We start from the raw sequence: 13,134 nt of genomic DNA, 5'->3' as shown, positions 1-13,134 counted from the left end.
CACACAAAAAAAAACATATTTTCATGTGTCGGAGTTGACAAATGACAAGTTACTAAGTCATTAAATGTCAATTTTTATAAAAAGTGGTTAAATAAAATCCTGTTCCTTTTCAGGCATGATAGATGAGACCTATGTTTATGAAGATATCCAATTCAAATTAATGTAGTATTGATTTTTTGTTTGTCACTTTTCAAAAGTACTTTTGTCCCTTATCTCAATAATCAGTGCTGTAGAAAATGACATTTCTATACCAAATAGAAAGTTCTCATAATACATCACTAATGACATGTATTGTTTATATAATGTTTAAGAGTCTGTATTATAAACTGTTGAAATAAAGTAGAAAATGGGAATATGAGGCAAGTTGTCCTTTGACTCATTTCGTAAAACTCAATTAGGAAATGTGCATCACTACAATAACAATAACCATCATAACCTGTTCATCTGTAGTTCTTTTAGGTGCTCGGGCCCGCCATAGCATATTTATTATTAATTTATCTGAGGTGGCGGAACTGCGGAACTGCGTCCCTCTACATCTGCACATATCTTCATGACCAAAGAGTCTCTGACTCCAGGACTAATCAGAGGAATCAGGCTGTTGGGAGGTCTCTCATTCTTAGAGGTGCACTGTGATTTAAGGTTGACATTGGCAGCTCTCACATTCTCAAAGGTGCACAAGTGTAATTTAGTGTCCACATTGTAAAAGGACAGAGTGTGTTTGTCACAGTCCAGAAACATTCCCAGCCTTCTAAACATTGTTGCCACCTGCACTGGAGTTGGAGGGTCAGAGTTGGCAAAGAGTCCAGTTCCTTTCTCATACTGAAGAACCCAGAAGCCATTCATTGGGGTTAAAGGGACTCTGAGTGTTCGCTCTGCTGTGTCACTGCACACCCCCACATACCACGACTGCTTCTGTTTTATTATTTTGTCAGAGTCAATCTTAGCTTCAATATTTTTTCCTTCTTTCCAAATCTTCACCCCCCAGCAGTGCTTTCCTGATCTGAATCTCTCTTTACACAGAACATGGGGACACCTGTTCCCATGGCCCTGGGCTTTCAGAGGATCAGGACAGCTCACTTCTGTGTTTCCTTTTCCCAAATCTCTCAACTCCAGAAAGGGAGAGACAGTGCTAGTGTCCAGACTGATGTTCTTAACTGAAACAAGTATCACAGTGATGATAATACACATACTGTATTCTCAATATATTTAAACTGAAATGGTCATACAGAGGAATTTACCTGTATGTGATTTCAATAAGTCCCATTCTGAAATGCAAAACCAACATTTACTTTTTGAATTTCAATTCATGTATTAACTAAACAGTTAAATAGTCAGATGATACCTGGTGTCAGAAGGATGGAATCATTCGTGTTTGTGTCCTTCTCTGCCCATTCTGGGTATGAAAGAGATATTTGTAAAGATGTAATGTAATGTAATGCCGTACACATTTGAAATAAACTTGGTGGGTATTTACCTGTCACTGCTGTGTTTGTTTCTTTGTCTGCAGTTTTCAGCTTCCCTTCCATTTTATCTTTTAAAATCAGAAGAGTGATGTTGCGGTGACAACTCAGTAATGTTTTGTTGAAGCAGACAAGTTATATCCACCGCACAATGGTTTAAGATTAAATACCTTTAAGTGGTAAAGACTCTTCTGCAAGGAAAAGATCAAATTATTGGATAAACAGTTGGATTGTGACATGCACATAACTGCACATTCCAAATGTTGAGTAATAACAGCAACAAATACACAAACAAGAACAGAACAACATCAATAGTACCTGCCCCAGCACATGTGGGCCTCTCTCCATCTTCAGTCAAAACAGATAGAGAAACACACACATTTATTTATAATATAATGTAAAACTACACTATTTGTTTAGAAGTGTTCCACAAATCCCTGTAAACTCTTTATCATTATAAACACTCATTTACTTGTAAAAGGCGTCTAGTGGAAGGTTGTTTTGTTGTGGTGATATGATTTTGATATTGTTTTATTATTTTCATTTTTGACATGAGTGTCCTAATTTTGTGTAATGTCATTGTGTCCAGGTTTTATGATTGAACAACTCTTCCTTTGTTAAAATTAATGAACGTTACGTCATGACGTCACCGAAGTGTGTGGGAGGTGTGTTGATGAACGCTCTTTTTAGAAGGACTGAAGATTCAGGTGGCAGGCGGCCGCTTTGTCTGGGAAATGTGTGAGTCGGGAGAGCACGCCACGAGCACGGCATTAACGCTGAGTTGATGAGCTATGAAGTTGGATATCATTGTGTGTAGCCTAGCGCAGATCATTTAGCCTAATAATTAGTGCCGCTGTAGGCTAGTTGAAGAGGTGGCAGGCAGCGCATTTTCCCAACCCTTGCACTTCCCGCCTGCGTAAATGTAGATGTTTTCTGCTGTTGCTTATATTATGTTTATATTTAAACATACATACATACATATTTAAAGTATGCGGTTTTAATTGTGTTTGTATGCCATATCGTAAGGGTTTCCTTGCCCCCAACCTGCCTTGTTTCACGTTTGCAGTGCTGTGTGTATTATTTGCTCATTGAGATTTATGTGTGAGAGACTGGTGTGATTTAGGCGTTATTTATGCCATGATTATTTATGAAAATATATTGTAAAACTTTACTTGACAGTATCGACATAAGAGTGTCATGACACTGTCATGAACACATGACACGGTCATGACACATGAAACCTAACCCTAACCCTAAACCTAACCCTAACTTGTTACATGAGTGAGTGGGAGCAGGCCGCCCTAGCCAAGTGCCCCCTTCAACCCACTTTTTATTTTCGGTATCTGGATGACATCATTGGAGCTTGGCCACACCCCCTACAGGATTTCAACACTTTTTTAGACACCTTAAACTCACATCACCCATCCATCTCACTTAAGGCCACTATTGACCCTCACCAAATTAATTTTCTAGACACTACCATCTTTTTCACCCCTATTTCACCTACACATAAAACTTTTAGCTCCAAAGTTTATTTTAAACCCACGGACACTCACTCACTTTTGCACAAGCACAGTAATCACCCAAAACACACGTTTAGATCCATAGTTAAATCACAAATAATCCGCTTTCATCGCATCTGCTCCTATCCCACAGACCTTCACTATGCCATACAACAACTCTTTCAAGCCCTCCGTAAGAGGCACTATTCTAAACGTTTCCTCCGCCACATTAAGCACTTGACTTTGGCCGGCCTTGCTCCTACTCACTCATACACCCCAAACACTTGCCCATCACCCACTCCCACACCAGACCTTCCTCTTAACCCCAACCCGGACCCCAACCCAGACCCAGATCCTAATCCTAACCCTTTTCCTAACCTTAACCCTGACTCTAACCCCTACCCCTTTCCTAACCTTAACCCCAACCCCAACCCTTTGCCTAACCCTAACCCCAACCCTTTTCCTAACCCTAACCCCAACCCTCTTCCTAACCCCAACCCTGACCCACCCCATCTCCTGCCCCTTATTGGCACCTACTCACACGGCATACAACACCTTCACCACACCAATATTCATAGTCACTGTTCTGCACCCACTAATCCACTAAACTTAGACACTCCCAACTTAGTATATGCTATCACCTGCACTCACTGTCACATGTTGTACATCGGGGAAACTGGACATACACTTCGCATACGCCTCAAACAACATCTGCACAACATACATAAAAATACACTCAACACTTATCTCGTCACACATTTCCACAACATCACACATTTGAGGGTCTGTGGCCTTGAAGGGAACCCAGGCTGGACAATTTTACAGAGGAAAAGAGCAGAGAGATTGTGGATTTTAAAACTTCAAACACTACACCCACAAGGTCTTAATGAAAAATTAAATTAAAGTTTTAAACCACTCTGTGTCTTTTTTACAGCTCCTCTCTTTTATTTCCTTTTAACTTTTATTTTATTCTGTTTTATTTAATTTATTTGACTTTTAGATGGGATTAGTGGGGCGGGGACAACTGGCCATTGCATAATGGTCCAAACAACCACTCACCAAAACAAATTTTAATTCTAATTTCCTAACTTGTTATGACAAAAACTGAATGTCACTTAATAACAGAAGCGTTATATCATAAACGTTTATGACTTGTTTATAACATGTTCATGACAGTGTCATATGGCAAGCCAATTGAGCATTTATTCAGATATCTTGATATCAGGCATAATTGTCATGTACATGCAAGCCATTTCTGTCCACTAGTTAACTAGTGAGCCATTTCTGTGTGAACTAGTTAACTAGTGACAGCCAAAATGCTCACTAGTTAACTAGTAAGGCCCAAATTCTCTCTAGTTAACTAGTTCATTTGTTTCATATCTTACTAGTTAACTAGTAATGCTCAGCATGTTCACTAGTTAACTAGTGGACACTGGAATGTGCACTAGTTAACTAGTTTAAAGACTTCTATATTTTACTAGTCAACTAGTAAGGTACAAAAATGTTTACTAGCTGACTACTGAATGTCAAATTCACACTTGTTAACTTCTATGTAATTTGGCCAGCCGCTTGGGCATTTATTCTGATATCTTGATATCAGGCCAACATCTAAGCCATTTTTGTCAACTAGTTAACTAGTGAACACATATTAGCTTCACTAGTTAACTAGTGAGAGCCAGAAATGTCCACTAGTTAACTAGTAAAGGCCAAAATGCATACCAGTCATCTAGTTGAAGGCTTTTGGGTCTCACTAGTTAACTAGTGACAGCCAAAAATGTGCACATGTTTACTAGTGAAGGCAAAACTCCTCACCAGTTAACTAGTTGGAGTAGGTCAATGTCACTAGTTAACTATTAAACCATAAATGGCTTACTAGCTAGCTAGGTGATGGCAGCAGGCTCACTAGTTAACTAGTTGATGCATCCTTTATCCAAACTAGTTAACTAGTGAGGTCATAAATGTATACTAGTAAACTAGTTGAAGCCTAAATTCACACTAGTCAGCTAGTGGTGCAGAATTAAAATTAGGAGGCGGAGAACTCTGGAAATTGAGGCTTTCTAATTGGCTCCCTATGTCCAAATAGAACATGACAACCAATCACACTGCAGAATTTCACAAAATCCCATCCACAACATTTGCATGTGGCACACAAGTTAACATGCTGGCCAAAGGAACTTTAACTAGTAAACTAGTGGCTTCAATGTGACACTTACATGTAAACTAGTGAAGGCAGAACTGCTCACTAGTTAACTAGTTAAGACACAAATGCCCACTAGTTAACTAGTGAGGTCTAAAAAGTGTCACTAGTTTACTAGTGTGCACCAAAACACCCACTAGTAAACTAGTGATGGCAATTTCCATTCGACTAGTTAACTAGTGAGGTGCAAAAAGTGTCACTAGTTTACTAGTGTGCTCCAAAACGCCCACTAGTTAACTGGTGAAGGCTATTTCAGCCCCACTAGTTAACTAGTGAGATGCCAAAATGGTCACTTGTTAACATGTAAAGGCAAAAATACCCTCTAGTTTACTAGTGAGGGTGTTGTAGGCCTTACTAGTTAACTAGTGGCATGTATATTTTGTTCTCTAGTTAACTAGTTACACCTAAAAAGAGAAAAAAGCTGACCGTTTTTGTCCACTAGTTAACTAGTGGAACAATTGAAGTCTCACTAGTTTGCATGTGTGGCAGTGAAGCAGCTCACTAGTTAACTAGTGCCTGAAATGGCTATTATGCAAATTCTAATGAGAGGGTGGGTAGAAGACTCCTATTGGGTATTATGTAAGAATCCCACCCAGTCTAAATGTAAATTTACTGTTCATAGCCTCGCGATCAGGTCCTGATGGATGCCCCTAGTGGCTAAAGTGACACACTGCTCTGCAACGGTACTTCAGTATAGATAGTAAAGCAGAGCCTGCAGTATGCATCTCATATTCTGTCAAAGTATTTTTTTAATAATAACAGGGAAACCCCATGCCCCCTGGGAAACCCTCACTCTTAGTGATCCACACCAAAGATTCAAGGGATCGATTTTAATTTTATTCTTTGTTTATTGTTGCTAGGCAACCACAGACATATACTGTATGTATCCATTCAGTCGCGCTTTTCTGATTAATAACTGAAAAACAAAAGATTGTACACATTAACTGCACACACATGGTTTCAAAAGTAATTAAAAGCTCAAGAAAAAAACTTCATGCACTTCTAAGGAATTGAACCCTGGTCTCCCACATGATCTCCTGCTGCTTAACCACTTGAGCTAGTCTTGCCACATCAGCAATGCTATCATCAGAGACGGTTGATAAAGCGAGACGATTCACAGAAGGGTTCTTCCTGTTCTCCTATGACGTAGGGTTCATTAGCGCCACGCCTTTTTAGGAGACTAGCGAGAGATTCTTTACACTGTGGCCCTATGGAAGAAATCATTTTTTCTCGGATTATGCCCTAGCCCTTAATTATACAGTTCGAGATCGGACATTTTAATGCATTTTCTGTAATTCACATTTGTTCCTTACATTCTGACATCGACATGGCGTTTTTCAAATAAACAGTTAAGGAGAAAAACGACTTTGTTTGCCACTTGTCTGTCTGTTTCTGTAACCCACTGGCACGCGATCTACTAGGTAGCCGAATGTTCTTATAAGAATATTCAAAGATCCAAATACATAGGTTACCGTATATTAAGGATCTTTGCTATCATCAATGTTCTGTGTGCTGTAAGTATGTAGTGGATGTGTGTTGGAGAAGATCCTGAAGACAATGTGCTGTGTATGTAGGGAGGGGGTGGGGGGGGGGGGGGGGGGCGGCAGTGTGCAGCAAGTATGTAGAGGAGGCTTACTGTAGCAAGCAGTGTGCTGTATGTATGCGAGTTGATGGCAGTGATGATGTAACTGTGTGTGTTTTGTGTGTGTGTGTGTTGGGGATGGGGGTGGGGGGGGGGGGGCAGAAAGGCTAGGCAATCAAGGACATGGGTAGATAAATGGAGGAGAAATCAAAAATAATCAATAAAAAGTTCTAAGGAGATGTGCAAAAGTTGGAGAAAGTCAGATATGTGTGTGTGTGTGTGTGTGTGTGTGTGTGTGTGTGTGTGTGTGTTTTGACGTGTGATGAAATAAGAAAATAAATAAAAGGTCTGTAGCATAGGGAGAGGGATGTAAAAATGTGTACCTGGTGGTGTTGAAGTCACAGGATACTGGATTAAACCTGAAGGATTGAAGATATAATTAAGCAAAAGGGGTCACTGGGGCATATATTTTTCACCTTCCCATAGATATGTGTGTCATTACACAGTATAATCACAACAATAAATAAGATCAATGATTTACCTTTCCTGTACAGGATAAACATCCCAATCAGTAGTGTCAACAAGAGCAGCAGAGTGATAACGAAGGCAGCAGTCCAACCACCTGACACAACAATAAGAACACTATTTATGGATACCATGTTGAACACATTTAATATGGTGTCATTCACTGATTCTAAATCCTTCAGCCAGCATCAAACTTTTCAGAAGTTAAGTGTTTAAAAGTGGCCACGCTGCTAGCACGACTCTTATGGCTCCCACACACAACTGCGATGCAGTGCTGGAGACGCATCCAGTCCACTTTATATGGGCTTACGTCATCCATTGCCGAACTGAATTATGGGTCCATTGCGTCCCGTTGCTCCCGTCGCTCGCGTTGAAAAGTTCCACTTTTGCTGTACCGACGGACAACAACAGAAAGCACCAGCCAATCAAATTATGGTTATACTTCAAGTCATTTACATAGCTACCGTCGGGAACACCCACTGGCATGCGTTGATGGAACGCAACTGTGTGTGGGACGGTGCTGATCCACTAGTACTACACCACATATGTGTGGTGTCGTGCTGCCTCCCCTCGTTCAGTCGCGTATGGGCGTTTAGTTTAAAATGTCAGTTTGCAGCTCATGGTCAGTTCTTTTTAACTTGTCTTAAGTGTTTCTCACAAATGGACCACCAAGTTAGGCATGTACTTAACAGTATACAACACATTATTAGCCTATACCAGAGGTTCCCAAACTGTGAGGCGCGCCTCCCCTGGGGAGCGCCAAATAATTTGAGGGGAGGCGCGGAAGGTTGATTCAAAAAAGAAGGAAAAATGTTTATTTCATGTTAGAACTATCTATGTTTTTTTTTCAATGATTATGTAATTGTCAACATTATAAAATAGAAATGAATAATAGAAGAGATGTATACTAAATCTTTGGGATAGTGAAAGGTATTATTGATCCCTATCCTGAGTGAGAATGTATTGTGCCAAACTTCATAACATAATTTAGCAACAGTGCCGCCAGCCGAGCTAGCTGCAAGTTACTAGTGAACGGTAGCTTGCAGGTTGGAGCTTGAGCTCCAAGCGGATTTGTACACACAGCCTTACAACACTGTTTACAGCTCTTCGAGTCACGGTAAAATGTATTTTTTGGTACATAGCTAATTTAGATAAACTTATGGTGTGGGTGCTTGTGTTTCTTTAGGAATCCGCAGCCTTGGTTTGTATAGAAATGAATATTAAGTGACAGATACACGTAAGAGGTTGGACATACGTGACGGTTATATGTGACGTTCCGATAGCTAACTTAAAATGGACAGATTTGTTACATTTTATCGCTGCACGGCCTGAGCTTGATATGGGCAACAAAGCCAAACGTCAAAAAATATGATGAAAACTCATTGCATTGCATAGCATAGTATAGCACCGATTTAAGTGGCTTAACTGAAGTGAATATCATTATTTGAAAATGATTGTCGGGGGGGCGGGGCGTGGAGGTGTCACTGAGGCCCACATTGATGGAGTCATTTCGAAATGTTGTTTTATTTAAACTACTCAATGCAATCTCAAATCCTCACCAGAAACACCAACAGTCAATATATTTCTCCAAATACTTTCTTTGTTTTATGGACTACTAGGTGGTGATGAAAGAGATTGTTAAAACATTAATGTGCCTTGTAAGCGGAACCAAAGTTTCACAGGCACCGTTGTGGTAGAACAAAGGACCTACAACCTTTGTGCTTTCATTGGATAGTCGCGTCGCGTTCAACGGATTAGTTTGCATAAAGATGGACATCGGTCAGCTTTTTGTCGCGCAACATTTTTTCAAATGCAGCGCCGCCTTCCCGGAATGCGCGTTAAAGTCACTTGACGTCACCCATAGGAATAGAGTGGAATGCGACACGACAAAATGACGTGTAGTACTAGTGGATCACCACCGGGAGCCGTCTCCCACACACAGTTGCGGTCCGTCAACGCATGCCAGTTCGGCAACGGATGACCTAAGCCCATGTAAAGTGGACGGGATGCGTCTCTAGCACCACACCAGAGCCCGTCTAGAGCCTGGCCACTCTCTATTAAGTCCCATTGTACTGAATTTTGGTTGCAGTTCCACCAATGTTCCACTGGGGGCGATCACCACGAGTGCAAAATGAATTGTCGTTGAGAAATCTCAGATTTGATTGTAGTTTTCATGGGTTTTCATCTTTCAACATGGGTTATAGGTCGAAAGATGAATGAACGAGTACTTATGTCCTTTCGGTTTCTTACAGGTTGGGTCGTTGTTGCCCATAACACGCTAGCATTGTGCTAATGAATGATGTCATTGACACTTTTGAAAGGCTTTTTAGAACATTTAAGAGACTTTAAAAAAATATACTACTCAACAGTGTGTATTTTCTTTGCCTCCCCTTTCGAATGCAACATTCAAATTACTAGACAAGAGAACCGAGAAAAGTGGATTTTGAGGGATACAGCTTCATTCTGCACTCGTGGACGAGCGCCCTCACGTGGGAACCATAGAAGGAACTGCAACCAGTTCAGAAACTGGAAGTTTTCCGAGAGTGGAAGTTCTCCCCTTATTAGACATTCTCTGACCGCACGCAGCTGTGTGTGGGAGCCATTAAGGAGTTGGGAGGGAGGTGTACACAACGTACACACTGCACCGGTACTGACCAGCTGGCTACTGTTACACACACATAAGCACGCACGCACTAATAACCCACAATAATGGTTATAATAAGCATTCAATATGGAAAAAGTTACAAAATTTTTAACAGATCAAACCGAACATAATATTAACAGCTGATTTGAGATAGGGCGAAAGCTTGGTTTATTTCAAGTGCTTGATGACAAAGAAGATAAACGCAATTTTGTGGAGTGATTATTGATTGTATGAAATTTGCAACTGCTTATAATTCCTAGTAATGTTGTAATGTTGTAACATTACATCAATTACAACATTAACATTGTATGTTTCAAAGCACCTACATTGATATGTTGATCACATCTTGATAACTTTTTATGAGGCTTAAATGTGTAGGCCTACTAAAATATAAAATGGCTCTTGACACTAACTAATATTTCTTACATGTGTTGAAAAAGCAAACATATTATGGGATGCCTTGTCTGGCCTTATATCTGAATCTGGATGGAGAAAATGGGTCACAACATGTCAGAAAGTGTCTCATAATGAACATAATAAGAAACAGGTGAGGCGGGTGACAAGGCTAATAAACAGAAACAGGTGAGGGGTGGGGACAGATACACTATTAACTGAAACACATGGCTATATAAACATAACATCACATGGTATAAGTAAACAAATGGCCACAGCAACCTTGGAAAAAGACACTCACCCATAGGCATGTAAACCATTTTTGATGCCTTCATTAATATACTGTAGTTTGAGTAAAGCTACCAAATCAATATTTTGTGCATGTGCTAATTGAAACACATTCTTGTCAATGATATGATTGTCTGTAATGAAGACGTTGTCATACATGTGAAAAATACACATAAAGCTTAAATATGAAATTATTTTCATTTTTAATGTGTCATAATGTTCTGTCCTAATGTTCAAGATACATTTAAATCTTTCCTAGCCAATGCAATTCTCATCCCGAGTGCCATCCCAGTAGCTCAGCAAAAGGCAAACTTCACTTTCCCAGCATAGATATATGTGTCCTAATCCAATATTATCATAACAATACATAAAATACATGATTTACCTTTTCTGTACAGGATGAACATCCCAATTAGCAGAGTTAACAAAAACAGCAGAGTGATAATGACAGTCCAACGACCTGACACGACATTAAGAACACTATTTATGGAATCCATATTGAACACATTTGTGACCCTGCAAGGCGAAACCAGTCCTCTTGCGCACATTTTTTTAAGAAAAATCCACGATAAACAAACGTACGGGTTAAAATGTCGAATTTCACATTTTTGCATAATTTGACAGTATACAGTCTACACTTTCATATTGTGAACAAATTTCGCGACGCGATTGGATACTTCCGCTGAGTTACATCCGGATGTGTTCGGACCGCGACCAGAAAGTTGCATATTCGGTTTTTCCCGCGGAGAAGCACTAGGGGGAGACGAAGCACCCACCAAACGACCCAAAAAGTGTTGTAGAACCATCAGAACGACTCTCAACCTGCATAATTAAGGTCATTTTTGCTAAAATTGTTGCATAGGGCTTCTTTAAAAAGGTGATTTTCTCCTCTTCTGGCGTATCGTTACAGGAGAACCATGCCAACTTTGGATGCGGTTATCTTAGCGATACTTTTTACAATACCCTCGATATACATATCGTTGGAAAAGCTTAGTCAATGACCGTTCATGTGAGCACATTAACTGAATATAAAATCTTCAGCAGACATCAGATTTTTTAGAAGTAGAGAATACTAGTGCAGTGCCCTTATAGATAGATAGATATATGCCCGCCAGTTTTGGGGTCGTTACTCAAAAAAGGTAATAAGTTACAAGTTACTAGTTACTTCCTCAGACATCCCAAGTCTCCCGGAAGTTCCGGGAATCTCCAGCATATTGACACCCGCAAATTAGATAAAATCTCCTGGAATCTATAGTGAACGATCAAGAACGTGCATGCGAGACCGCGTGTGAGTGTAGCGCGCACACGACGGGAGAGAGAGAGAGGGGTGGTGTGTGTGCCTGAGCGCCTCCAAAATAGAGAGCATCCTGATTGGCCTGTTTCGTTAAATCAACCAATCAGTTTTCAGTGTAGGCGGGCTCTTTTCTCCCGAACTTAATTAATCAGTTCAGTGTAGGAACAGGAGCGTCATGGCAGAGTCAGTGCCTCAAAAAAAGGACCCATTTCAAAGGACCCATTTCAAAGTGTAGGCTACCCTTGTCTCATAATGATAGGCCTAGTCTTGCACGCTGCACTGTTTGTAATAATGACTTTAGCATTGCCCATGGCGGGTAAAGACATGTTGAGGTGAGTTTAACAAGTGTCAATTCATGTGCATATTATTCAGGCCTATAGCCTACTAGATGGCTAGTTGCCAAGGCTACATGAAAAGACCAAACTACCAAAATCTGCATATTTTATTCTCACAATTTCTATCTAGGCCTTCCTTATTTGGTGTACTAACTAGACATTATTGAACATATTAATCTGTATTTAAGTAGGCTAAATTTTTATTTTATTTTTTTTGGGGGGGGGGGGGGGGGGGCTTCGTGATACCTCCCTGAAATGACTTTTTGCAGGTTGGGTCTGCTTCCTTAAATTGTAAAGTAACCAGCCACAAATAGCCTAAAAATTCTGTAATCGATGTGTGCGTCCATTCTCATTCTATCTCTCCTCTGCAAACAAAATGTGTGCGTTCCGTAGCCAAGTACGCGGCTTAGTTGTGATGCATAAAGTTGTTGTAGGCCTACAGGAAAATATGAATAGCCTAATGTCATGAAGTTAATTGGCTACAGTGCAGTGAAGAGTTTGGATGTTATGGTAGGGCATCTTAATTTACGATATGCCATACAGTTGACCAAGCCTCTTTCTTGTAACATACCAGTGTGCCTTCTACAGCACACCTACCCCCCCTCCCCCAACATTCTAAATCAATTGTATGCACCATATTGTTATGTAGCATAGTAATATTATACACCATTTGAAAGCTTGGACTCTTGGGAATCATACCTGTCAACACTTTTTCCCGGGTTCTCCTGTATTTCAAGGTCATCTACTGGCACCCTCCCGTTTTGTTATTTCTCCCGTGAAGGAATCAGGCAAGTGTTAACGAGATAAAAGTTGGTTCCATTACACCTGCAGAAACTCATTAGTTTCTGACAGCGCTACTCGACCAGGGTTCGACCAAGGGAAAACAGTGCATGGTGCAAAGGACCCTAGGGTGA

General features: G+C 40.4%; 1 protein-coding gene across 1 annotated transcript in view; it reads right to left on the bottom strand.

Moving 5' to 3' along the window:
* Window positions 1-332: 332 nt before the first annotated feature.
* The window catches only part of LOC121715629 (butyrophilin subfamily 1 member A1-like), a 28,079-nt gene continuing 15,277 nt past the window's right edge, over window positions 333-13,134 (bottom strand). Inside the window, exons 6-13 of the mRNA XM_042101502.1 lie at window positions 7,283-7,363; window positions 7,125-7,160; window positions 1,779-1,808; window positions 1,631-1,651; window positions 1,475-1,531; window positions 1,343-1,393; window positions 1,239-1,265; window positions 333-1,154 (exon numbers count right to left, since the gene is read on the bottom strand). Of these exons, the coding sequence (XP_041957436.1) occupies window positions 490-1,154; window positions 1,239-1,265; window positions 1,343-1,393; window positions 1,475-1,531; window positions 1,631-1,651; window positions 1,779-1,808; window positions 7,125-7,160; window positions 7,283-7,363 (968 nt within the window). The 3' untranslated portion in view covers window positions 333-489. The remainder of the gene's footprint in view (window positions 1,155-1,238; window positions 1,266-1,342; window positions 1,394-1,474; window positions 1,532-1,630; window positions 1,652-1,778; window positions 1,809-7,124; window positions 7,161-7,282; window positions 7,364-13,134) is intronic.

This window comes from Alosa sapidissima, chromosome 1 (assembly GCF_018492685.1).
Source record: "Alosa sapidissima isolate fAloSap1 chromosome 1, fAloSap1.pri, whole genome shotgun sequence".
NCBI lineage: Eukaryota > Metazoa > Chordata > Actinopteri > Clupeiformes > Clupeidae > Alosa > Alosa sapidissima.
This window is presented reverse-complemented; position numbering and strand designations above follow the sequence as displayed.